Source organism: Oryctolagus cuniculus, chromosome 11, assembly GCF_051225735.1.
Source record: "Oryctolagus cuniculus isolate XC-2025 breed Fujian yellow rabbit chromosome 11, ASM5122573v1, whole genome shotgun sequence".
NCBI lineage: Eukaryota > Metazoa > Chordata > Mammalia > Lagomorpha > Leporidae > Oryctolagus > Oryctolagus cuniculus.
This window is the reverse complement of record NC_142877.1, coordinates 117,728,523-117,755,535: the sequence shown is the minus strand read 5'-3', so window position 1 is coordinate 117,755,535 and position 27,013 is coordinate 117,728,523. Positions and strand designations below refer to the sequence as shown.

General features: G+C 48.5%; 1 protein-coding gene across 4 annotated transcripts in view; it reads right to left on the bottom strand.

Moving 5' to 3' along the window:
* Nucleotides 1-625: 625 nt before the first annotated feature.
* XRCC6 (X-ray repair cross complementing 6) overlaps nucleotides 626-27,013 on the bottom strand; it is a 28,597-nt gene continuing 2,209 nt past the window's right edge. The window contains exons 3-13 of one of the 4 annotated variants that reach the window (XR_016217063.1): nucleotides 26,672-26,784; nucleotides 20,085-20,223; nucleotides 19,583-19,837; nucleotides 18,863-19,046; nucleotides 17,159-17,345; nucleotides 13,342-13,510; nucleotides 12,122-12,279; nucleotides 10,661-10,790; nucleotides 4,873-4,973; nucleotides 2,452-2,565; nucleotides 626-1,010 (exon numbers count right to left, since the gene is read on the bottom strand). Coding sequence is in view for 2 of the 4 variants with exons in the window: in XM_051834034.3 (XP_051689994.1) it covers nucleotides 817-1,010; nucleotides 2,452-2,565; nucleotides 4,873-4,973; nucleotides 10,661-10,790; nucleotides 12,122-12,283; nucleotides 13,342-13,510; nucleotides 17,159-17,345; nucleotides 18,863-19,046; nucleotides 19,583-19,837; nucleotides 20,085-20,223; nucleotides 26,672-26,784 (1,748 nt within the window). In the remaining 2 variants the exon portion in view is untranslated. Of the gene's footprint in view, nucleotides 1,011-2,451; nucleotides 2,566-4,872; nucleotides 4,974-10,660; nucleotides 10,791-12,121; nucleotides 12,284-13,341; nucleotides 13,511-17,158; nucleotides 17,346-18,862; nucleotides 19,047-19,582; nucleotides 19,838-20,084; nucleotides 20,224-26,671; nucleotides 26,785-27,013 lie in introns of all 4 variants that reach the window. The other 3 variants (XM_051834034.3, XR_016217064.1, XM_070052978.2) reach the window with 3 other exon arrangements.

The following is a 27,013-nucleotide window of genomic DNA, read 5'->3' as shown; positions in this document are numbered from 1 at the left end:
CCATTCACTTGTCCTGGAGCCACAGCCGCAGGGCAGCAGAACAACGTACTTCACATACGCGGACGTCACACGAAGGGGAACACGAGAGCCGGCTGCTTGTTCATGAACTAAAGGGTACCAGAGTTAGAGAAGTTAGTCTTCAGGCCGGCACCACAGGTTTAGTCCCAGTTGCCCCTCTTCCAGTCTAGCTCTCTGCTGTGGCCCGGGAGTGCAGTGGAGGATGGCCCAAGTGCTTGGGCCCTGCACCCCATGGGAGACCAGGATAAGTACCTGGCTCCTGGCTTCAGATCGGCGCAGCGCACCGGCCATAGCAGCCATTTGGGGAGTGAACCAACGGAAGGAAGACCTTTCTCTCTGTCTCTATCTCACTGTCTAACTCTGCCTGTCAAAAAAAAAAAAAAAAAAAGAAGTTAGTCTTCAGATATCAGATTTTTAGGTTCCAGCGTGACACTTTTAAAGGTAAACGGATGGGAGGACAGAGAATATACTCCTGCCAAGCTGGTCACTCCTGAAGTGCCCGTATGTCATGCTCTCGCCCTCTCCCGCGGGCGTCTGATTTGTTTCCATTGTGGTGTGTGTTTCTGGGGGATGCAAGGCGGACACAGCTTTCTCCTTCACACCAGAGAACAGTAAACCACAAAGCCAGCGCTCTTTATTCAGGCAGCACAGTAAGGCCCGGCAACGCGAGGCTACACAGCCTCCACAGCAGCCTGGGCCCCGCGCGTCAAGTCCCCCAGCTTCTCAGGCGGACTCGTGTAGCTCAGGAAGAACAACCGCTGACCCTGACAGAGCCGGCGGCAGGACGGTGGGCCCCGGTCAGTCCTGGAAGTGCCTGGTGAGTGCGTCCAGCAGCTCCTGCTTCTTCAGCCCTCCCTTCAGCCCGTGGGCCCTGCAGGCCTCCTTCAGCACAGGCACAGTCAGCTTGCCCAGCGTGCCCTTGCTGACGTGGGCCTTCAGCTCCTCGTCAGATAACTCCACCCTGGGCCTTTTGCTTCTAGAACCTTCATCATCTGGAGGAAGAGATCGGAAATGTACCAATGACATCCCAGCAACACGACACTGGGCCCCTTATATGATCTGCACTGAGATGTATACCTAGAATAGCATGGTATTAGGCGGGTGTCTTGATAAAGTGGCTTCATTCAGTATAAAATTAAAAAGGTGGGGACGGCGCTGTGGCACAGTGGGTAAGGCCACTGCCTGTGGTGACGCCATCCCACATAGGTGCTAGTTGGAGACCCGGCTGCTCTGCTCCCGATCCAACTCTCTGCTGTGGCCTAGCAAGGCAGTAGAGGATGGCCCAAGTTCTTGGGCCCCTGCACCCGCATGGGAAACCCGAAGGAAGCTCCTGGCTCCTGGCTTTGGATCAGCACAGCTCTGACAGTTGCAGCCAACTGGGGAATGTGCCAGCAGATAAAAGACCCCTCTCTCTCTCTCTCTCTCTGCCTCTCCTCCTCCCTCTGTGTACCTCTTTCAAATAAATAAATCAATCTTTAAAAAAAAAAAAAAAGGTATCATACCCAGTCCTGTTAGAGATAGGCTGCAAGTACCAGACACCATGCTACGTGGTAAGAATGTGGAGTCTAAGTGACCTAAAGCAATCGCACTTACATGTGTAGTGTATATAGCATGTTCAGGGCTATGAGCTGTTTTCCAGGGAACCACAGGAGCCACGAAAGACAGAAAGCACCATGGCTGCCAACTTGACTTCTCATAGCTCCACTTCCCCACAGGTCTTTTAAACAGCAAGGAAGGCCCACGTTGAGCTTTACTTAACCACAGATAGCCAAAAGGGCTAAACTCTAAGCCAGAACTACTGCAGTAAGAACTGTGGGTCCAGCGGTTAAGAACAAGGAAAATCTCCCTAGAGAAAAAGTGTTCAAGGCTGCTAACAGCACACAAGGAAAGAGTGGTCCCATAAAATTACATCTCGTTCAAAACTAGAGACTTAGAAATCAAAAGGACATACTTTTCCTTGTTAATCTTTTGTGGAAATGTTTAAAAGTAGTATATAAGGTCCAGGAACGGGGAGAATATTGGAAAACATGCTGAGTCCATCTTGGATAGGATACAAATATTTCACTTTTTAGAGAGAACTCTTAGCAGAATTTTAAACATCCGCACCTGACCCAGCAACGTCTCTGCTAAGAATTTATCCTGCGATCTACTCATGCAGGTACGTTTGTGGCGGTGTATCCATCGACAGAGGTCCAGTTAGATGCAGGGGCACGTCTATCCAGTGGAGGACTCTGGGGCCTTGTGGTTTAAAATGAGGTGGATTTCTAAGTTTGGATACTGAGTAACAGAAGAGCAAACCAGGAAACACAGTAAACGCTCTTCAGTTTGTGCTCAAGTCCATACTTTTGTGGAAGCGTTGCCGGAAGGACACCGCCCTCTGCGACGAGACCAGGCAGCTTTTAAAGGGAACCCATTTTCATCCCAGCCACTCACCTTGTTTTCTCCCGGTAGCTTTTCCTTCAGGATTGTAATCCGGTGGGTAGACAAGTTCCTTAAACTCATCTACCAGGGAGCCCAGTCTTTTACTCATTGCTTCAACCTTGGGCACTAGAAAATCAAACACAGAAGAGTGGCCCAGTGAGCCACAAGCCTAGTGTCCTAACCAGTTCCAACCCTACAAGGACCAGAGAGGCTGTTGCAGCCATGTGGGCAATGAACCAGCAGATCTCTGTCTCTCAAACAAATGTTAACAAAAGAAATACAACTAAAGAATAAAAAGAGACACCTGACTTTCTTTTGAAAAGGGAGTGAGGTGAAGGGTCTGCTAAGAGGCGGCTGACCTGGCCAGAAGAACACCCAGTAAAGTCCATCATTTACCTCGTGCTTTTACTATCACACTGACTGAATATTTACAGCCTCAACTTACTATTTCTGTTCAATCTAAGAACCAACAGAGTATGTAAATTTGTCACCTTGTTTCACAGAGGAGGAAATCAGAGGTGGTAAAGGATTTGCCCGCAGCCGAGCAGCTGGAAGTGCTAGAGCTGAGCTTCTGGGGATCTAAACAAGAGTGTGCATCCTGAGTAGGAGGGGCAGTGCGATATAAGACGATGCAATAGCCGGCGCCGCGGCTCACTACGCTAATCCTCCACCTTGTGGCACTGGCACACCGGGTTCTAGTTCCGGTCGGGGCGCCGGATTCTGTCCCGGTTGCCCCTCTACCAGGCCAGCTCTCTGCTGTGGCCAGGGAGTGCAGTGGAGGATGGCCCAAGTCCTTGGGCCCTGCACCCCATGGGAGACCAGGAGAAGCACCTGGCTCCTGCCATCGGATCAGCGTGGTGCACCGGCCGCAGTGCGCTGGCTGCGGCGGCCATTGGAGGGTGAACCAACGGCAAAGGAAGACCTTTCTCTCTGTCTCTCTCACTGTCCACTCTGCCTGTCAAAAAAAAAAAGAAAAAATACAATAGAGCTGGACAGTGCCATGAAAGGAGGGACTGTCCAGAGACATGGAAGAAGCTCCTGGCTCCTGGCTTTGGATCAGTGCAGCTCTGGCCGTTGTAGCCATCTGAGGAGTGAACCAGAGGATGGAAGACCTCTCACCCCTCTCTCTCTCTCTCTGTGTAACTCTGACTTTCAAATAAATAAATAAATCTTAAAAAAAAAATACATCAGTCATCTTTGCAGGTTGTATCCTTCGCACCTTGCTGGGCACGAGGCAGTGCACTGCCTCATTTGCCTCAAGGGCTGCTTCTGCTACAGCCTGCTCTGTCAGTCACCACAACCACACTGGTCCAGTGACCCCTATGTTTTCAGTGCTGGGCCTATTCTGTTCTGTCTTGTAGAAAAGAGGTTATTAATAGCTTGGAAACTAGGCCGGCACCGCGGCTCAGTAGGCTAATTCTCTGCCTTGCAGCACCGGCACATCGGGTTCTAGTCCCAGTCGGCACCGGATTCTGTCCCGGTTGCCCCTCTTCCAGGCCAGCTCTCTGCTGTGGCCTGGGAGTGCAGTGGAGGATGGCCCAAGTGCTTGGGCCCTGCACTCCATGGGAGACCAGGAAAAGCACCTGGCTCCTGCCTTTGGATCAGCGCAGTGCACTGGCCGCAGCGCGCTGGCTGCGGCGGCCATTGGAGGGTGAACCAACGGCAAAGGAAGACCTTTCTCTCTGTCTCTCTCTCACTGTCCACTCTGCCTGTCAAAAAAATAATAATAATAACTTGGAAACTAAGCAGGCCAAACTCACTATTCCAGTCTTTTCACCCTCTGTGAGAACCTTCATTAAACCCAATCTATTTCCCAGTCAATATTTACTTCCATCACCAAACCTGCTGTGTCCTCCTAGGAACGTGTAACGATCAAGGCTGGGAAGGGACCAGCGGCAAGGTCGGAGAACTCAGCCTTGCTTCTCAGAGAGAGCAGACGGACTGATAGAGAAGTGTACAGCAGTCAGAGCAAGGGCCCTGGGGATCCACTGGACTCTAAACCTGACCTACCACTTACTACGGACATAGTTCCTGAAGCAAATCACTCCTCCCTCTGTAAAATAAGGATACTTACAGCCCCTACCACAGGTAGGATGATTCAGTGAATCAACACATAGGATGACAGTGCCTGGCATACAGTAAGCACTCAATAAACGTTATATATTCTATTCAGCTTTCACCAACACCTAGGGACGGAGTGACCTAATTCAGAAACAGGTCTCCAGAGCCTGGCACTTGCTCGTCCTCTCACTGCAGAATCAGCCAAATTTGTTCCCATGCAGCCGAAGCTGCTCTAGAAAATCTGTCACACAGAGACGGTCTGGCAATGAGGTTAAGTCTTCAGAGAGTGCTAGGGAATGCATCCACGTGACTGGGTCAGCATGAAATCAGTACGAAAGCCTCATGCAAAGAACTCAGGTCCAGGCTTCTTACATGTCAGATCTGGCGCTTGCTCAGGCTCCATCAAGTCCAAAGCCAAGGCCTCCAGGTTCCTGAAGTGCTGCTGCAACACTGGGTTCTCAAAGCTGTCACTTCTGTTAAAACAGTGATAACAGCACAACTAAATCAAGCCATAAAAAAGTTAAACATTTAAGAAATAAATAATAAATTAACCTGGGCTAGCACTGTGGCATAGCAGGTTAAGCCTCCGCCTGCAGTGCCAGCATCCCATATGAGTGCTGGTTCGAGTATTGGCTGCTCCACTTCCAATCCAGCTCTCTGCTAATGACCTGGGAAAGCAGTGGAGGATGATCCAAGTGCTTGGGCCCCTGCGCCCACGTGGGAGACCCAGAGGAAGCTCCTGGCTCCTGGCTTCAACTGCCCAGCTCCAGCCACTGCAGACATTTGCAAAGTGACCCAACAGATGGAAGACCTCTCTGTCTCTCCCTCTCTCTGTCTTTAACTCTGCATCTCAATAATCTTTTAAAAAAAAATTAAATAAGCCCAGCTAAGGCTGCTCAGATCCAAAGTCTTGGAGAAAAATACCCCAAGTAAAACAGCTAGAAATCTGGTATCTGGTCTCATATCAACTTTTCTGTCTCTAATTTTCTCTCTCTCTCTTTTTTTTTTTTTAAAGCTTTATGTATTTATTTGAAAGTCAGAGTTCCAGAGAGAGAGGTCTTCCATCTGCTGCTTCAGTCCCCAAGTGGCCGTGATGGCCAGGACTGAGACAGGCCAAAACCCAGGAGCTTCATCTGGGTCTCTCATGTGGCAGGCAGGGGTCCAAGCACTTGGGCCATCTTCTACTGCTTTTTCCAGGCCATGAGCAGGGAGCTGGAATGGAAGTGGAGCAGCTGGGACATGAATCAGTGCTTATATTGGATGACAGTGTTTCAAGCAGCAGCTTTATCCACTACGCCACAATGTCAGCCCTTCTAACTTTCAATTTGTTGTCTGATGCTTAAGATTTAAACTTGCCCACCTGCCTATTGCTAGAAGCAGTGTGTTCAGAAAAAGTAGAAGAGGTGGGGTATTGTAAGTTCAGAGAACACAGACAGGTGAAATGGTGAGAGGCAGGAAGACACTGAACCCTGAGTAAGCTTTCTTCCCATACACTGCAGGAACAGCATGCAAGTAAAAAGTATGAATGTAAGGCCAGACAGTTGTGCATTTAAATCCTGACTCCATCCCCTTCTAGCTAAGTCTGAACAAGCTGCCGCACTCCTCTAAGCCTCAGTTTCTTCATCTGTAAAATGGCACAAAATCTAGGGTGCTTAGGAAGAATAAATGAGATAACGCTGCCACTGTTTCTAGAACAGCGTCTGGTGCTTGGTAGATTCTTACCGCTCCCACCTGCTGGTAAAGGACTATAGCTGGAGGTTACATTTCGGGGAGAATGCTATCATTTTGCCCAGAAACAGGGAAGCTGCCTACAGACAAAAGATGGAGTGCAAAAAACTCCAATGCCTCAATGACAAAAATACTAACAAGGCCGGCGCCGCGGCTCACTTGGCTAATCCTCCGCCTGTGGCACCGGCACCCCAGGTTCTAGTCCCAGTTGGGGCGCCGGTTCTGTCCCGTTTGCTCCTCTTCCAGTCCAGCTCTCTGCTGTGGCCCGGGAGTGCAGTGGAGGATGGCCCAAGTGCTTGGGCCCTGCACCCACATGGGAGACCAGGAGGAAGCACCTGGCTCCTGGCTTCAGATCAGTGCAGCGCCAGCCATAGCAGTCATTTGGGGGATGAACCAACGGAAGGAAGACCTTTCTCTCTGTTTCTCTCTCTCACTGTCTAACTCTGCCTGTCAAAAAAAAATTTTTTTAATTAAATTAATTTTTTTTAAAAAAAAGAACATTAACAACCCAATTTAAAGAACGGTGAAGGACTTGAATAGACATATCTGCACAGACATACAGATGGCCAACAGGCATATAAAGAGATGTCCAATATCACTCTTCATTGGGGAAATGTAAATAAAAACCACATTGAAAGAGTTACAGAGAGAGAGGGAGAGACAGAGGTCTTCCATCTGCTCATTCACTCCCCAGATGGCTGCAATGGCCAGGGCTGGGCCAGGCCGAAGCCAAGAGCCAGGAGCTTCATCCAGGTCTCCCACAATGATACAGGGGCCCAGGCATTTGAGTCATCCTCCATTGCTTTACCCAGGCCATCAGCAGAGAGCTGGATCAGAAGTGGAACAGCCAGGACTTGAACCAGCATCAATATGGGATGCTGGCATCACAGGTGGCAGATTTACCTGCTACACCACAATGCCAGCCCCGAAACTGAACTCTTGTACACTGCTGTGGGAATGCAAAATGGAGCAGACAGGGCAGGAATTTCACTAGCAGTCAGGGTGCCTGGTAAGATGCCTGGAGTTCCACACCTGCCTCTGGCTCCCAACTCCGCTTCCTGCAAATGCAGACTCTAGGAGAGGATGGTGATGGCTCAAGTAACTGGGTTCCTAACAGCCACATGGGAGAAAGGCACTGAGATCCTGGTTCTCAGCGCAGGTCCAGCTGTTGCAGGCATTTTGGGAAATAAACCAGCAGGTGGAGCTCTTTGTCTCACAAATAAGTAATTTTGTTGTTAATGGTACCCGAGCAGACATTTGGTCTAGTGGGAAGGATATCTCTTGGGACATAGGTATCCCAAATCAGAGTGCCTGGCTCCAAGCCCCAGCTCTACTCTCATTTGCAGCTTCCCACTAATGTGTATCCTGGGAGGCAGGATGGTGGCTCAAGTAGTTGGGTCCCTGCCACCCAACCGGGAGACCTGGATTACATTCCCAGCTCCAGCCCCAGCCCTGCTCCAGCCCCAGCCGGCCCCGGCAGCTGCAGACGTTTGAAGAGTAAACCGGCAGGATGGGAGTGTACTTGCTCACTCTCCATCTACCTCTCTCTCTCCCTTTCAAATAACAACAAAAATTGTTTTAAAAATGTCTGCCAGGGCTGGCACTGTGGCGCAGAGGGTTAAAGTTCCAGTCCTGCAGCACCAGCATCCCACATGGGTGCCGGTTCGAGTCTGGGCTGCTCCACTTCCCATCCAGCTCCCTGCTATGGCCTGGGAAAACAGCAAAAGATCCCCCAAGTCCTTGGGCTCCTGCACCTGCGTGGGAGATCCAAATGGAGCTCCTGGTTCCGAACTGGCTCAGTTCTAGCCACTGAGGCCATTTGGGGAGTGAACCAGCAGATGGAAGACATCTCTGTCTATTCTTCTCTCTGTAACTGCCTTTTAAATAAATATTAAAAAAGAGAAGAAAAGAAAGAAATCCAGACAGTAGGATCAGCTGACTCTCTACCTCTCTGTTTCATGATGTATTTAACTATCCTAAGTGTTGGTTTCATACGCTAATATCTTACGCTAATCCTTTTTCTGTGCTGTTGTTACTAACCTAGGTAGCAACAAGAATTTTTATTTCTTAGGGAAGTTTTCTCATGCTTTCTGTTGTTATTGAGTCTTGACTGTTTAGAAGAACTGAGCCTTAAAGGAGCTAATATTTTATCTGCCTATTTTAAATGTGGGAGTGATTACCTTAACCCTGATCATACCTTTGGTTAGAGCACTCAGGTTGAATAGATTATTACTTGTATTTTGACTAAATGATTTGAACCTCTGACACTTCTTTAAATACAAAGTTCTAAACTCAGTCTTCCTGACTTTGGAGCTTTCAGTTGGATCCCTGGAACTCCCAAAAGATGAGACTCTCAACTTGGACAGATTAACAGTTATTTGAGTTAATTTATATTATGTAAAAAATATTGTTGGGTTATAAAATGTTGCCAAACCTACATTGTGCTTTTACAAAGATCTGACGTTTTACACACTGCGGTCAATCTTTCTGATGAGCCATGGTTCCAGAGTGGACCCATCCTACATAGCCTTATATCAGATAGCTTTTTGCATGTTATGTTGGCTGAGTGATGGTCAGGGCAACGGGCATTTATCTTCTCCCTCATTCCAGCATCACACCAGGGCCCAGCTGACAGGGAGCGGGCTGCCCCCCCCCACACACACACACCCAGCCTTATTAGAAATCCTTCTCCCATCACTTCTGGGTACCTAGCACATCCTGGCACTAAGGGTCAAAACCCCAAGGGAAGAAATGCAATGCACCCACAAGGAATCTCTGTTCCCGGGCAGAGAACCCACATCAGGGACAGAGAGGTGTCCAGCAGGCATAAAAAAGGCACATGCATGTTTTTCTGGCCAGCTAAAAAGAAAGGGAAAAAAAAGGGTGGGGGTGGGGGGCCAATAGGTGCTTTTGCCCTGTGCAAACCGGCAGTCCTGGCAAACAGGCCAGATCTTCACAGGGGAACCGACAGGCTCAACAGGCCTAAACATTAAATAGCCAGGCACTGCCAGGTCAAAATATGGATCAAAAAGGGAAGTCCAGCCAGAAGGGAAGATTCCAAGAGACTTAGCAATAGTTGGAGACAGTTATGAGGTAGATACAAATACTAGATAGATGGGTTATGTGGTAGATAAATTTATAGTTACAGGGCCAGTATTGTGGTGCAGTGGGTAAAGCCACTGCCTGAGACACCAGCATTCCACATGGGCTCTGGTTTATGTCCCAGCTATTCCACTTCCAATCCAACTCTCTGCTAATGGCCTGGGAAAAGCAGCAAAAGATGACCCAAGTGCTTGGGCTCCTGTACCCACATGGGAGATCCAGAAGAAGCTCCCGACTCCTAGCTTTGGCCTAGCCTATTTGGGAACTGAATCAGTAGATAGATCTCTCTCTCTCCCTTTCTATAACTCTGTCTTTCAAATAAGTAAATATAAATCTTAAATCTTAAAAAAAAATTTTTTTTAAAGGTAGAGTTACACAGAGAGAGGGAGACAGAGAGAAATCCTCCAACTGCTGGTTCACTCCCCAAATGGCCACAATGGCCAGGGCTGGGCCAGGCTGAAGCCAGCAGCCAAGAGTTTCTTCCAGGTCTCCCCCATGGGTACAGGGGCCCAAGGACTTGGGCCATCTTCCGCTGCTGTCCCAGGCACATCAGCAGTGAGCTGGATCTGAAGTGGAGCTGCTGGATCTTAAACGAGCACCCACATGGGATGCTGGCGTCACAGGTGGTGGGTTAACTAGCTACACCACAATGCTGGCCCCTACAACTGTTCTCTAACAGCCTCTAACGTGACAACAATCAACAAGGCCAAATGAGAAGCTTCTCCTTGCTGAGACTTTTTCTGGGCTTGTTCAACTAATCTGGCTTTCTAAGTATAGCGCAGTCCCAGAGCTTTCAATAAAGGAAGAGTTTTTGCTTTCTATAGCTTTTCAAAACTCTCAGTAATAAGAAATAATCTGGGGCCTGTGCTGTGGTGCAGCGGGTTAACGCCCTGGCCTGAAGCACCAGCATCCCATATGGGTGCTGGTTTGAGACCCGGTTGCTCCACTCCTGATCCAGCTCTCTGCTATGGCCTAGGAAAGCAGTATAAGATGGCCCAAGTCCTTGGGCCCCTGCACCCACATGGGAGACCCAGAAGAAGTTCCTGGCTCTTGGCTTTGGACCGGCATAGCTCCAGCTGTTGCGACCAGTTGGGGAGTGAACCATCAGATGGAAGACCCCTCTCTCTCTCTCTCTCTCTCTGCGCCTCTCCTGTCTCTGTGTAACTCTGACTTTCAAATAAATAAATAAATCTTTAAAAAAAAGAAGAAAAAATCTGTCAGTTAACAACAGTAAAGCCACATTGTCTTGGTCTATACTTAATTTAAATTTCTAACGACATTCAACGCAGCAGCAGTTCCCAAGAAAGCCTGCAAGCAACGCAGAGCTCACCGGTATCTGAAACGGAGCTTCTGCACAATAGCCTTCATCTTGTCCACCTGCTCCGGGTTGGCCAGGACTCTGTCGGTGAAGGGCACCTTCCGCTTGTCATCAGCGTAGGGCAGGAAGACAAGCTGGAAGCCTGAAGAAAGCAGAGATGCTCTGAGCTCCCACTTAGCGGTGCTGTCGTCGCTTGTCTCCCAGCTCCAGATCCATCCGCGTCCTGTGCTGCGGGGGCTGGGACTAGCAGCACCACTTCTGTTAGCATCTGCCTGACGGACTCCCTCCAGAGCCTCTGGAGAGGACGGGATCACCCTTCCTGCCCACTCGCTGTTCTTGTCAGTGGTGCCCAGCAAGGGTCTTCCGCCGGCGGCAGCTGGTTCCATCTCCAGCTTTTGGGATCCCTCCAGTGCCAGGGCACAGGGCCTCCTCCCTGGAAAGCTAAGGCTCAGCTACGAGGCTCCCCGCTGTACTCAACCTTTCCCCCTTTTTCCTCTACCATATGCTAAAAAGAAAAAGATTAGGAGTTACCAGGCTGATCTGGGTCCGGTGACTGGCTAGTTCTAGAAGAACTGAAAAATGTAGCCGCCATAACCAACTGCTGCTGCCAGGAGAAAGGCCCGTGCCGGCAATGCTGACCGCACTGAGCATAACAGCAGAGAGAAAGCCTCTCAGCTCTCCTCTGCCCTCTGTTCTCCGTACCACCAGCTCTGGAAAAGCCCGGGAGCCAGCAGAGTTCGGACAGTCTCAGCCGGAGCAGCAGGGAGCATGGAAGGGTGAATCTGGAGCTGAGAGACCACAGCTTAATAACTGAGCACTGTGGTAAGTGGATTAAAAACAGAATATGCCCAAAGAGTTACTTCATAAAGTTAACATTTATTAGCATGTCTAGAGAAGGAGAAAGACTACCTACCACCTGCCAACTACTTTGTTCTAAGCACTTGTACATTTACTCACGCATCTCAAGTGTAGAACAACCTTGAGGGAAAGCTGTTCTAGAATTCCCATCTTTGTGGATAAGGAATATAAACAGAAAGGTTAAATTATTTGCCCAAGTTGACCAGCTAACAAAGGGCAGAGACGGGTCTGAATCCAAAGGAATCAAAAATCAAGTTTGCCTTCAAAATCCAGTGCACTATACCCCACTGCCTTGGCATAAACAAGTGGGAAACCAAACAGTAATCATTACAAGGGTGCCCAACAATGTTCTAGGAAGGAAAGGTACCAGCAGCAGAGGCCCCATTAACTTGCGTCAGTATCCTGCAAACCTTCAAAGTGTCCCTCTGCAGACCCGCCTTGTAGAGCTGAATGACCATGTGTGGTGGCCTTACCCAACTGTGCAACAAATTCACCTAAGAAACCTTAAAACCACACATTTCCAGGGCTCATTCCTGGAGACTACAGTTCAGTGGTCAGAGCCGAGAACCCAAAGGATGGGCAAGGTTCGGAAGCCCTAGACTCTCTGCCACATACCTGGAGGAGTCAACTGGATCTTCTGGTCATCCACCTCCTCTTCTTGTGGCACCAGAGCCACAAAGTACGGGGGGACGTTCTTGCGAGGAGTGTATCTGCACACCGCCAGGACCTCCTTCTCCAGGCACTTGGTGAGCAGAGCGCTGAACAGCGTCGAGCTGCCTAGAAAACAAACATCCTGTAGCCTACAAGCCAGAGCTCTCCTCCCTGCCTCCCTTCTTGGCCCATGCTCTAACCCTACAGTCTCATTTTCTTCTTTATGATACCTCAACAGGTAAGGGACTCAGCACTGAGGGAAAGTGGGGGCAACAGGCACAGACAGCAGGGAGAGGAAAGGAATGCAAGGTCTGGAAGCCTCAGCTACCGCTACTTGAGGAGGGGGAATTATTAATGTCAGTCACTCTTGCTGATCTCAGGCTAAGGACGAGCCCAGGCACCAGTGGAAACAAATCAGACCTGGGGTTCATGAGCTATGGTTTGGACTAAACAAATAAGCACAATGGCAGTGCACACATCATCTTTAATTGCCAACACTAGCAAAAAAAGCTGTGAGGTCTTTTGTTTGTTTTTTGCTATCTGATGCCTCAAAGACAGAATTCCCTAGGAAATACATTAAGAAATGCTAACTCCAAATTCCCTCCTGGATACTTACAGTGTACCTCAATATATCAAAGGTACTGAAGAACTCTCTTTGTCTAGTCTCAAATTTCCAAAACTTGAACATGAAATACTTTCAAAATGCTCCATTAAAATCCACACAGTGCCCAAGCAGCACACTTTGAGAAAACACTGCTCAATAAACTGCATCCTGGGCCGGCGCCGCGGCTCACTAGGCTAATCCTCCGCCTTGCGGCACGGGCACACCGGGTTCTAGTCCCGGTCGGGGCGCTGGATTCTGTCCCGGTTGCCCCTCTTCCAGGCCAGCTCTCTGCTATGGCCCGGGTGTGCAGTGGAGGATGGCCCAAGTGCTTGGGCCCTGCACCCCATGGGAGACCAGGAGAAGCACCTGGCTCCTGGCTTCGGATCAGCGTGGTGTGCCGGCCGCAGTGCGCCGGCTGTGGCAGCCATTGGAGGGTGAACCAACGGCAAAGGAAGACCTTTCTCTCTAACTCTCTCTCTCACTGTCCACTCTGCCTCTCCAAAAAATAAATAAATAAATAAATAAATAAATAAATAAAAATAAATAAATAAACTGCATCCTGTGTCAGTCACCCACTTACCATTCACCATGGACTCCTCAGGGTACACAAACAGGGAGGGCCTCAAGAAATGGTGCTTCTTCAGCAGTACCAAGGGCTTGAACCCAATGAGAATCAAACCTGGTTCATCAAACCGCTTCAGCTCTTCTGTTTCCTCTTTCTCCAGGACGATCTGACGACTCCCATAGATCTAAGGGGGGGGGGGGGGACAGTGAGGGCTACATAGACGCGAAACAGTAACAAGTAAAATCAGAAGATGGCACACCAGGGGCACCCTCCTCCTCCAACAGGGAATTAACATCCACTAAGTAACGGCCAGGTACTTTACACTTGTCATCTAACCTATCTTCTGGAACATTCTAGGAAGTAGACATTAAAATCTGTTTTGTGTGTGCGGATGGTTTTTTGTTTTTTTGAGTTTTTTTTTTTAATTTATTTATTTATTTGAAAGTCAGAATTACAGAGAGAGAGAAAGAGACAGAGGGAGAGAGAGAGGCCTTCCCAGATAGCCGGACTGGGCCAGGAGCTTCTTTCGGGTCTCCCACATTGGGGGCAAGGGCCCAAGCACTTAGGCCATCTTCTACTGCCTTCCTAGATCATTAGCAGGGAGCTGGATCAGAAGTGGAGCAGCTGGAACTCTTCATTGCAGACAGCAACTCTACCTGCTACATCACAACACCAGCCCCTAAAATCCATTTTTAACAACTGCTTACATCTGTTAAAATCTGTTTTTAACATTTTAACAGAGGAATGAACTGAGGCTCCATTCTTGGGTACCTTGCTCCTGACTGGGCTTTAAACCCATGCTTGTCTGGTGCCCGGTCTCATGCTCTTCAGGCACTTATTCCCTCTTCCCCCGTTTACCACGTCCTGACTCCCAGAGTCATCCCTGATACCCACAGGACACTCAAACCACATCCAGTGACTGAGTGCGAGAAACTCTGGCAAGTGCTGTGCTAGGTCTGTTAGTGTAGGGGCAGACACAAATACACATCTAAGTATCACTTCCAAACATTAATGTTTGCATTTTGATCCCAGATATGTGACTAATGACAGAAGTTAGTTGGGGGGTATTTGGTACAGTCATTTTTTTTTTTTTTTTACAGGCAGAGTGGACAGTGAGAGAGAGACAGAGAGAAAGGTCTTCCTTTTGCCGTTGGTTCACCCTCCAATGGCCGCCATGGCCGGCACGCTGCGGCCGGCGCACCGTGCTGATCCGAAGCCAGGAGCCAGGTGCTTCTCCTGGTCTCCTATGGGGTACAGGGCCCAAGCACTTGGGCCATCCTCCACTGCACTCCCGGGCCACACAGAGAGCTGGCCTGAAAGAGGGGCAACCGGGACAGAATCTGGCGCCCCGACCGGGACTAGAACCTGACGTGCCGGCACCTCAAGGCGGAGGATTAGCCTATTGAGCCGCGGTGCCGGCTGGTACAGTCATTAAGATGCTACTTTGGAGACCCACACCCCACACTGGAGTGCCTGGGTTCCAGTCCTGGCCCTGCTCCCAGTTCTAGCTTTCTGGTAACGTACACTCTGAGAGGCAGCAGATGATGGCTCAAGTGCAGTCCCTGCCACCCACATGAAGACCTGGAAGTTCCTGGCTCCCGACTTCATCCTGGCCTAGTCTGGAATTGTAGACATTTGGGGAACGAACCAGCAGATGGAAAATTTCACTCTTTCTCTCTGTCCTTCAAATAACATTAAAAATTTAAAAATATTAACAATTTAATAGCAGAGTCAAACTGGATATATGAACTAGAAAAAAAGAAGCCCTCCACATTTTTACAGGCACACTGAATCAAAAACCAGTTATGAAAAACCAGTTACTTCCAAAATGGAAGAGGAAATTTCATAATCATCTTCTCCTTCAAAAAGTAGGGTAAGGGGGGGCCTGCACTGTGGCGCAGCAGGTTAAGCCTCTGCCTGAGGCACTGGCATCCCATATGGGCACAGGTTCAAGTCCCAGTTGTTCCACTTCCAATCCAGCTTCCCTGCTAATGGCCTAGGAAAATCGCTGAAGATGGCCCAAATGCTTGGGCCCCTGTACCCATGTGAGACGCAGAAGGAGCTCCTGGCTCTGGCTTCAGATTGGCCCAGCTCTGGCCATTGCAGCCATCTGGGTTTAAACCAGCCCATGGAAGACCTCTCTGTCTCTAACTCTTCCTCTCAAACAAATAAATCTTTTTTAAAAAAATAAGTAGGATAAGGGTGGGCGTTTGGCTCAGTGGTTAAGACTCTACTTGGGGGCCGGCGCCGCGGCTCACTAGGCTAATCCTCCGCCTAGCGGCGCCGGCACACCGGGTTCTAGTCCCGGTCGGGGCGCCGGATTCTGTCCCGGTTGCCCCTCTTCCAGGCCAGCCCTCTGCTGTGGCCAGGGAGTGCAGTGGAGGATGGCCCAGGTGCTTGGGCCCTGCACCCCATGGGAGACCAGGATAAGTACCTGGCTCCTGGCTCCTGCCACCGGATCAGCGCGATGCGCCGGCCACAGCGCGCCGGCCGCGGCGGCCATTGGAGGGTGAACCAACAGCAAAGGAAGACCTTTCTCTCTGTCTCTCTCTCTCACTGTCCACTCTGCCTGTCAAAAAAAAAAAAAAAAAAGACTCTACTTGGGGTGCCTGCATACTAGCTAGGATGCAATGTCAGCTGTTTGCAATCCAGCTTCCTGCTAACAGACACCCTGCAAGCAGCAGGTGACAGCTCAAGTACGTGGGTCCTTGCCACTCATGTGGGAGCCTGGAAATGAGTTCCAGGCTCCTTGCTTTGGCCTGACTCAGCCCTGGCTGTTGAATGCACTTGGAGAATGAAACAACAAATGGAAGATCTCTGTTTCTGTTTCTCTGCCTTTCAAATAAAATAAAAACAAATAAATAATTTTAAAAGTAGGGCAAGGGGATAAGCCAGTGCCGCAGCTCACTAGGCTAATCCTCCACCTTGCGGCGCCGGCACACTGGGTTCCAGTCCCGGTTGCTCCTCTTCCAGGCCAGCTCTCTGCTATGGCCAGGGAATGCAGTGGAGGATGGCCCAAGTGCTTGGGCCCTGCACCCCATGGGAGACCAGGATAAGTACCTGGCTCCTGCCTTCGGATCAGCGTGGTGCACCGGCCGCAGCATGCCGGCCACGGCAGCCATTGGAGGGTGAACCAACAGCAAAAGGAAGACCTGTCTCTCTGTCTCTCTCTCACTGTCCACTCTGCCTGTCAAAAAAAAAAAAAAAAAAAGTAGGGCAAGGGGCCAGCATTGTGGTTTAATGGGTAAAGTCACCACCTGTGGCACTGGCATCCCATATGGGTGGGGCTGGACCAGGCTGAAACCAGGAGCCTGGAATGCCATCCGGGTTTCCTACATGGGTACAAGGGCCCAAGCACTTGGGCCATATTCCTCTGCTTTCCCAAGAGCATTAGCAAGGAGCTGGATTGGAAGTGGAGCAGCCAGGACTTGAACCAGTGCCCACATGGGATGCTGGCATTGCAGGTGGCGGGCTTTACCCACTGCCCCACAACGCTGGCCCCTACACATAACACTTTCTGTAGCTCCTCATCTTCTTAGTTAACTATAAAGCATTTTCTGCCATTGAACCTGAGCAAGAAACTAGACTGCTAGACCAGGGCAGTGTGCACTGAGGGATCATAGACTGAAGCTTCATCAATACCTCTTGCAAACACTAGTCCTGTTTAACCTGGCTCACAAGACAGCTCTGATCCACATGCCATGGTTCCAAAGAGTAATGACTCTGATTTAACAGTGTGGCCAGAGTCACAGAAGTTATTTAACTGATGAACTCATCAATGTCTCGTCACCATGTTAACTCTTCAATTGACTAAGAGAGTCTAGTTACCTACCTGAGACCTCTTGGTGTCACTGGGCAGAAGCAAGCTGCCTGTGTTGACATTAAATGTCCGGGTCTTGGTTTTCACTGGTTCATTTGTCTCCCGATACAGCCTCACTGGCATAGGCTTGGTGGCCTTCTGGACCATATTATAAATGCCCACAGAAAATACTACATCTTTGTTGAGCTTAAACTTCAGCCTGAGGGACAGAAAAACAAGCATGGACTAAAAGACTGTACTTTAGTATCTAAAACTGATTTATCTTGTTTTATTCTCTCCAATAGTACTAAGCTCTTAGAAAATAAATAATAACTAACATTTACTGTGTTTCTGCTGCATAGCAAGCTCTGATTTTTTGTTTGTTTACTTTTGTGCTATTTTTCTCTCTAAAATATCTCTTTACTTTTAAAAGCCACACACTTGGGTTTCTCCAATGGAGGAAAAACATCTCTCCATGCCTTCAATCTAACCATGTGACTGCAATCAAGAGACTTGACACCATATATTCCAATTCCTTTAATCAGTTCAAGGGCTCGCCACTCCTTGGGCTGCAATTCTGGTAACTGCACTTTAGACATTTCTCATGGCTACTTTATTTAAGTAAATATGCTTTTTAAAAAAGAGCTTATTGATTTTCCTTTTATTTGAAAGTCAGAGAGACAGAGAAAGGTCTTTCATCTGCAGGTTCAACCCCCCGAATGCCTACAATGTGAAGCCAGGAGCCCAGAACTCAATCCGGGTCTCCCACATTCGAGGCAGACACCCAAGTACTTAAATCACCCTCTGCCGCTTCCCGGACTGTGCTTCAGCAGGACCTGGAACCAGAAGTGGAGCTGAGCCTCCGACCAGGCACTCAACATGGGATGCAAGCAGCCCACGTGGTGAGTTAATTGCTTTATTGAACACCCACCTCTTCATGACTACTTTAAATCTATTACCAACTTTGATGTAAATTTCCATTATTGGTTTCATTAGCGAATCAATTAAACATACGTGAAGGAGCAAGCATTGTGGCACAGGGGTTAAGCTGCCACTTGGGATGCCCACATCTCACACTGGAGTGCCTGGCTCACAAGTCCCAGCTACTCTGCTCTTACTCCAGCTCCCTAGATACAAGCAGAGGCAGCAGATGATGGCAAGTACCCGGGCCCCCGCCACCCATGTGGGAAACTCAGATGGAGTTCCTGGATCGTGACCTCAGCCGGGCCAGCTCCAGCTGTTGTGCACATCTGGGGAGCAAACCAGAGGATGGAAGTTCTTTCTCCATCTCTCCTCTGTGTCACTGTGCCTTTCAAATAAATAGGTAAACTGTAAGAAATAATAAATATCCCTGGCAATGAATATGAAGAAGTTATTGCCTCTTTATTAATGACCTGCCAGGCTCCATTTTATGGGTGCTTTTTATTTACTCCTCACAATAACTAACTGACAGGTACTACTGTCACCCCAATTCACAGAAGAGAAAGCAAATACTGCACTAGTGAGCACAGCTAAGGCTATTCTTAGACCACAAGGAAATGGAGGGCTGTATAATTTTAGAGAAATACTGTATTAGCTCCTACCAAAGAAAAGCAAACACCATAAGCTATCCTTAAACAAACCAAGTGTTTTGGAGGAACACAGTAAGGCAGGAGCATGGTTCCAAGTTCAGTAGCCAAGGAGGTCAAAGGACTGCTCTGCTTATAATTCGTTTGCCGGCTCAGGCTTGGTGCGCACCTGCTGAGCACTCGCTTTCTAGTCTCCTTGGCACGGACCTTCCTCAGCAAGTCTTCTAGCTTGCTGGATTCCTCAAAGTAAACCCCGAGCTCCTCATCCTCTGCAATGCTGATGATATCTCTGTAGAATAAAGATATGTCAAAGCCCCCTCGTTTCTTCAGGTGCATCAAGTCAAGGTAGATACCTGGTACAAGGAGAGACGAAAGTGAGGAGAGAGAGGATAACTTTTAGCAAATGACAATTTTTTTCAGTTAAATTCAACTATGCTTTTAAGAGCTCCTCCCAAAACTATAATGATTACTAATATTTTCAGAGCTTAGAGAAAATGGATCAGGAAACCATCAAGACAACTTGATGGAAACAACTGCCACTCATGGGCGCGTGAAGGGGAAGATAAGCTTGCTTGGTAGTCCCGTAGATGGCTGGTGACATGGCCATTTTCAGTGTCACTGTTACACCCGTTTCTTCCTGATTTCATTTTATTCTTTCCTCTTACACTGAGTAGTGAAAAGCAAATGCTTGATACTAACTAAAAAGAAAGCAAAGAAAAGCTAAATGCCAATTTAAAAGAACAGGGAAATGGCCCAGCCCTGGCTATTACAGGCATTTGGGCAGTGAACCAGTGAAGGGAATATCGATCTCTCTCTCTCTGCCTTTCAAATAAATCCAAATAAACAAATGAACTTCCAACAAGGACAGAAGGCCAGGGAAAATGTCCACCTGTGTCCCGGAGATCACTGGCTTTGGTCCTGGCCCGGCTGGCTTTGGCGCTGTCATCGCCGTGGGGGTCGTCTTCATTGGTGAACAGCATGATCCTCTTGTGGCTCATCTTGAACTGCACATCGCTGAAGAGGTTGGCACAGACCCACAGTACTTCACTTAATGAGTAGTCAGACCCATGGCCAATGAGGTCTTGAAAATGTTCTTTTCCCTCCTGCCCCTTAAACCGGTCAAGCTCCAGCATGCGCTTAGCACCTAGTCAGAGGCAGGGAGTCAAAGGGCAGAAAAACCAGAAGACTGCAGTGGTTACCCTCACCACAGGCTAGAGGGGTCAGGGTCCCCTTCTCCCCCCAGAGCTGTTTAACGCTTGAAGTGGAGCTCTGCATCCAGCAGGACCCCCTTGCATGAAAGCCTGTTCTCAGACAAGAGGGAACCTTCACAGCCCACACACGGCAGTGACATTCCTAGGCAATGGAAAAGATGAGCTTAGAATGTCACTGACCTGGGTTATCCAAGTCTTGTAAGACATAAATATTTTTGAAATTCACTGAATTTTTATCTTTCTTGGTACCATAGAACACCACTGCCAAGAGGTCACGATCACTGCTTATTATCTTACTGGTGTAAACACTCTGGATACACTGAAAAAGAAGAACTCAATTAATATCACTTCCCGCCTAGCTTAAACCCCACAAGTGCCTGGCACAGAGCAGGTACTCAATGCGCACCTGCAGAATTTATACATGTACTAGGATAACACATGATCCTACTCAGGAAACTCCTAAGTAGTGAGAATTAGGACATGTAGGTCAAGTCAGAAGAAAAAGTAGACTGAAGTATATTTACTTATTTTTAAGATTTATTTATTTGAAAGTCAGAGTTAGAGAGAGAGAAGGAGAGGCAGAGAGAGAGGTCTTCCACCCACTGGTTCACTCCCCAACTGGCTGCAATGGCCGGAGCTGTGCCAATCTGAAGTCAGGAGCCAGGAGCTTCTTCCAGGTCTCCCACGCGGGTGCAGGGGCCCAAGGACTTGGGATATCTTCCACTGCTTTCCCAGAACATAGCAGAGAGCTGGATCGGAAGTTTGAGCTGGGACTCAAACCGGTGCCCATATGGGAAGCTGGCACTGCAGGCAGCGGTTTTACCAGCTATGCCACAGTGCCAGCCCCTGAAGTATATTTATATAACAGAAATATAAGCAGTCCCTACCATAAGAAATCAGAGAAATGGAGCAGGCATTGTGGCTTACCAGGTTACACCACCACCTGAGATGCCAGCATCCCTTAAAAACTGGCTGCTCCACTTCCAAATCAGCTCCCTGCTAATGTGCCTGTGAAAGCAATGGAAGATGGCCCCTGCACCCATGTGGGAGAAGCTCCGGGCTCCTGGCTTCTGCCTAGCACAGCTCTGGCCATTATAGTAATTAGGGGGAGTGAACCAGCGGATGGAAGATCTCTCTTTCCCTGTCTCTCCCTCTGACTCTGCCTTTCAAAAAAATAAATAAATAAATAAATAAATAAATCCAAAAAAAAAAAAAGAAATTAGAGAATTAAAAACATAATATATTCTCATGAAGAAGGCTGTGCTATGTTGGGGGAAACCCACCACCGCAATATGAAAGTCTGCAGGTGAGTTCCTCTGATTTCCCTTACTTAACTGGCTGAGTTAGGACAGGTCACTTGATCTTTCCTCAAGTATACTAATGTACCAAGAAACAGAATTTACATCCATAAAACAATTACAAGATTGTACATGTGCATGTGGTCCAAAAATAAGCCAATAACTTCTAACAATAGCCTTTGAAATAAAATCAGTTACTTACATATAAGAAAAGCTATCAGTATTTCAGTCACAAGCTAGGCATTTAAATGGATCTCAACATCTGGTAAATCAGTTATCTGGGGACCTGACAAAATTAAATATCTGAATCTTCAAAGCTGAGGGGTAAACTGCCCATTGTGACCCTCCGTGTCCTGCCTGAGCATGTAGCTGCCCGTCCTCTACAGCAAGTCTCTCCTTAAATTAAGAACTTACATTAGGGCTAGCCACTGACAATCATTCACAGGGCAAGTAGTCTTTTTTTTTTTTTCTTTTGACAGGCAGAGTGGACAGTGAGAGACAGAGAGAAAGGTCTTCCTTTTGCCATTGGTTCACCCTCCAATGGCTGCCGCACTGCAGCCAGCACACCACGCTGATCCAAAGCCAGGAGCCAGGTGCTTCTCCTGGTCTCCCATGCGGGTACAGAGCCCAAGGACTTGGGCCATCCTCCACTGCACTCCTGGGCCATAGCAGAGAGCTGGCCTGGAAGAGGGGCAATCGGGACAGAATCCGGCACCACAACCGGGACTAGAACCTGGTGTGCCGGCGCCGCAAGGTGGAGGATTAGCCTAGTGAGCCGCAGCACCGGCCTTCTTTTATTATTTTATCAATTCTACCTCACCTGTGAATGTCTCCTTTATTTGCTATGTAATACTACATTTTCTTCTAGGATCTTCAGGCTTCCAGAGTTCCATGAACTCTTTGAAATTTCATGCAGAACTGCAGTGCTATCTTTCTGTGGGCAGAGGGTATGTAGCTGCATCACATCCTCACAGATGTCCATGATCAAAATGGGTTAAAGCAGCACCCCTCATATAGTAGTCTATAAATAAGTACATCAGCACCACATAGGGACTTAATTGAAATCCAAATTCCTGATCCTGCTCCAAACCAAAAGAACCAGAAAGGGGCCAGCACTGTGGCATAGTAGGCTAAGCCTCTGCCTGCAGCACCGGTATCCCATATGGGCGCCAGTTCATGTCCTGGCTGTTATTCGTCTTCTTTAAAAAAAAAAAAAAAAAAAAAAAAAAAAAAAGATTTACTTCTTATATTTTAAAGGCAGAGTTACAGAGTGAGAGAGAGAAGTCTTCCATCTGCTGGTTCACTCCCCAAACAGCCACAATGGCAGGAGGTAAGGCCATTGAGTCCCAGCTGCCTCACTTCCAATCCAGTTCAATCCTACTGCACCTGGGGAGGCAGCAGAAGATGGCCTGAGTACTTGGCCCCCTGCCACCCTTATGGGAGACCAGAATGGAGTACCAGGCTCCTGGCTTTGACTTGGGTCTGCCCTGGCCATTGCAGCCATTTGGGAAGTAAACCAGCAGAGGAAGGACATCTCTCTCTTTCTCATTTCTTTCAGTTCAAGTACTGGCTGCTCCACTTCCCATCCAGTTCCCTACTAATGCACCTGGGATAGTAGCGGAGGATGGCCCAAGTGCTTGGGCCCCTGTACCCACGTGGGAGATCTGGATGCCTGGCTTTGGCCTGGCCCCACCCTGGGAGTTGCAGTCATCTGAGGAGTGAACCAATGGATGGGAGATCTCACTCCCTCTCTCTCTGTAACTGACTTTTTTTTTGAGATTTATTTATTTATTTGAAAGAGTTACAGAGAGACAGGAGAGGCACAGAGAGAGTGAGGTCTTCCATCCAGTGGTACACTCCCCAATTGGCCACAACAGCCAGAGCTGTGCAGATCCGAAGCCAGGAGCCAGGAGCTTCTTCTGGGTCTCCCATGCGGGTGCAGGGGCCCAAGGACTTGGGCCACCTTGTGCTGCTTTCCCAGAACATAGCAGAGAGCTGGATGGGAAGTGGAGCAGGAAGGTCTTAAACTGGCACCCAGATGGATGCCGGCGCTTCAGGCCAAGGTGTTAACCCGCTGTACCACGCACCGGCTTCTTAGTAAATGACTTTCAAAGTAATAAATAAATCTTTAAAAAAAAGAAGAACAGGAAGTACTCAAACCAGCATTGTGATAAAGGATGCATAGTATTGCAAGCAATCCACTATGCCACAATGCCAGCCCCTGTACCTCATTTTTTTTCAAATATTTATTTATTTATTTATTATTTGAAAGGCAGAGTTACAGAGAGGGAGAGGCAGAGATAGCGAGCACTAGGCCAATCCAAAGCAAGGAGCTAGGCACTTCTTCCAGGTCTCCTATGCACGTGCAGGGCCCCAAGCACTTGGGCCATCCTCTACTGCTTTCTCAGGCCATAGAAGAGAGCTGGAGGCCGGAACTGTGGCTCAATAGGCTAATCCTCCGCCTGCGGCGCCAGCACACCAGGTTCTAGTCCTGGTTGGGGCACCAGGTTCTGTCCCGGTTGTCCCTCTTCCAGGCCAGCTCTCTGCTGTGGCCAGGGAGTGCAGTGGAGGATGGCCCAAGTGCTTGGGCCCTGCACCTGCATGGGAGACCAGGAGAAGCACCTGGCTCCTGCCTTCGGATCAGCGCAGTGCGCTGGCCATTGGAGGTAAACCAATGGCAAAGGAAGACCTTTCTCTCTGTCTCTCTCTCACTGTCCACTCTGCCTGTCAAAAAAATAAATAAATAAAAATAAAAAGAGAGAGAGAGAGAGCTGGATCAGAAGTGGAGCAGCTGTGGGGGCCGGCGCTGTGGCACAGTAGGTGAATTCTCTGCCTGCGGCACCAGCATCCCATATGTGAGCCGGTTCTTGTTCCGGCTGCTCCTCTTCCAACCCAGCTCTCTGCTATGGCCTGGGAAAGCAGTAGAAGATGGCCCAGGTCCTTGGGCCCCTGTACCCGTTTGGGAGACCCAGAAGATGTTCCTGGCTCCTGATCGGCGCAGCTCCTGCCTGCGGCCAACTGGGGAGTGAACCAGCGGACAGAAGACCTTTCTCTCTGTCTCTCCCTCTCACTGACTGTAACTCTACCTCGCAAATAAATAAATAAATCTTTAAAAAAAAAAAAAAAAAAGTGGAGTAGCTGGGACTTGAATGGGTACACATATGGGATGCTGGCACTGCAGGCAGCAGCTTTACCCACTATGCCATAGCACCAGCCCCTCTACACCTCATTTTAAGAAACAAAAATATTTAATCCTCACAACAATCTGATGAGGTAGTAGTAGTATCCTCTCCGTTTTACAGATGTGGAAACAGGCACCAAGACTTTCAACAACTAGTGCAACATCTGCAGTTTGTATTTGGCAGAATCAGGATTTGAGTACCTGTTTTTATTCTCCTGATTATATATGTAGGGGTGGGATTTGAGTCACATGGTACTTCTGTGTTTTTAACTGTCAGGCTGTTTTCCACACAGCAGCTACAGTATTTACATCCCCACCAGCAATGTGTAAGGGTTCCAGCTTCTCCACAGCTAACATTTATGTTTTGTTTTTTTATATATTATAGTGAGCTCAGTGGGCGTGAAGTGATATCTCATTGTGCCTTGGACTTGCACTTTCCTAATGACTGAAGCTGCTAAGCCTTTTTCATGTGCTTGTTGGTCATGTGGATATATTTGGAGAAATATCCATTCAAGTCCTTTGCCCATTTTAAAATTGGAGTAATATGTCTTCTTGTTGTAGTTATCTTTTTTTTTTTTTTTTTTTTTTTTTTTGACAGGCACAGTGGACAGTGAGAGAGAGACACAGAGAGAAAGGTCTTCCTTTGCCGTTGGTTCACCCTCCAATGGCTGCTGCAGCTGGTGCGCTGTGGCCGGCGCACCGCGCTGATCCGATGGCAGGAGCCAGGTGCTTCTCCTGGTCTCCCATGGGGTGCAGGGCCCAAGCACTTGGGCCATCCTCCACTGCACTCCCTGGCCACAGCAGAGGGCTGGCCTGGAAGAGGGGCAACCGGGACAGAATCCGGCGCCCCGACCGGGACTAGAACCTGCTGTGCTGGCGCCGCAAGGCGGAGGATTAGCCTAGTGAGCCGCAGCGCCGGCAATTGTAGTTATCTTTTTACAGTCACACGTTCAACTCCCACAGATCATGTACATGAGGAGTCTTCAAATCATAACTGCCAGAAATTCCCTTCTGCCTTTATACTCCCATCTCTGGGCCGGCGCCCAGAGATGCAGTGGGTTAATGCCCTAGCCTGAAGTGCCAACATCCCATATGGGCGTCGATTCTAGTCCCAGCTTTTCCTCTTCCGATCTGGCTCTCTGCTGTGGCCTGGGAGAGCAGTAGAAGATGGCCCAAGTCCTTGGGCCCCTGCACGCACATGGGAGACCTGGAGGAAGCTCCTGGCTCCTGGCTTCAGATCTGTGCAGCTCTGGCTGTTGCGACCATCTGGGAAGTGAACCAGCTGATGTAAGACCTCTTTCTCTGCCTCTGGCTCTCTCTGTAACTCTGGCTTTCAAATAAATAAAATAAATCTTAAAAAAAAAAAAAAAAAAAAAACCTCCCATCTCTGTAGAATGAGGAGCCCACCTCTACCACCAGTGCTAACACAAAAGGTGGAGGCCGTGGATTCCTACAGCCTTAAGTCCGAGCCAAGAACAAAGTGAGTGTTCAACACTCTTATGTCTCTTCAGTTCCAAGTATAGACAGCCGTCCTGGAAGGCTAACAACCAATTATCACTTACAAAGCAACGTTTTTTTTAAGATTTTTTTTTTATTTGAAAGTTAGAGAAAGAGAAGCAGAAACTGAGAGAGATTGTCCATCTGCTAGTTCACTCCCCAAATGGCCACAATGGCCAGGGCTGGGTCAGGCCAAAGCCAGGAGCCAGGTGCTTCACCCAGGCCTTCCACATGAGTGGCAGGGCCCCAAACACTTGGGCCATTTTCTGTTGCTTTTCCCAGGCCATTAGCAGGGAGCTGGATTGGAAGTGGAGCAGCCAGACATGAACCAGAACCCATATGGAATACCAGCACCCCAGCCAGTGGCTTTATCCCCTACACCACAATAGGCCAGCCCTACAAACCAACTTTTCAGAGTTGGTATTTTATTTATCTATCTATCAATCTTTTTTTTTTTTTTTTTTTTTTTTTTTTTGAGCAAGCAAGCATTCTCACTTGCTGGTTCACTCCCCAAGTGTATGCAATGGCCAGGACTGAACCAGGCCAAAGCCAGAAGCAGGGACTCAATCCAGGTCTCATACATGGGTGGTAGGAACTTAGATTTGAGACATCATTAGTGCCTCCAGGGTCCACATTAGTAGGAAGCTGGAGTCAGGAGCCGGCTTGGAACTCAAGTGCTCTGATACGAGATGTCAGCGTCTTAACTGCCAGCCAAACACCCAACCAGGGATCCATGCATTTTTAAGCGGTGCTTAATACTTTATAAAAATAAACAAAAAAGGTAGTCTTACCTGAATGCTCATATCAAAAGGAGTCAGTTCATCTTCACTCTGAGATTCAAACATAGCCCTAGAAGCATCAACCAAAAAAATCAAACTATCTCTTCCTGAGTATTTGTATTCTCCTATGGGGGAAAAAAAACGGAAAGAAATGTTTGCCCTTGTATTCGTATTTATCATGTTTACCATGCATACAAAACATAGAGAAAATCCTATAAAGCGGAAGTATAACATAATGAATTACTATAAGGTAAACAACGATTTTAAAACCACCACCCACATCCAGAAACAGCCTCGTCAGCCACCCAGGAAGTGCTTTCTATACTCTCCCAATTACAACACCCACTTGCACCC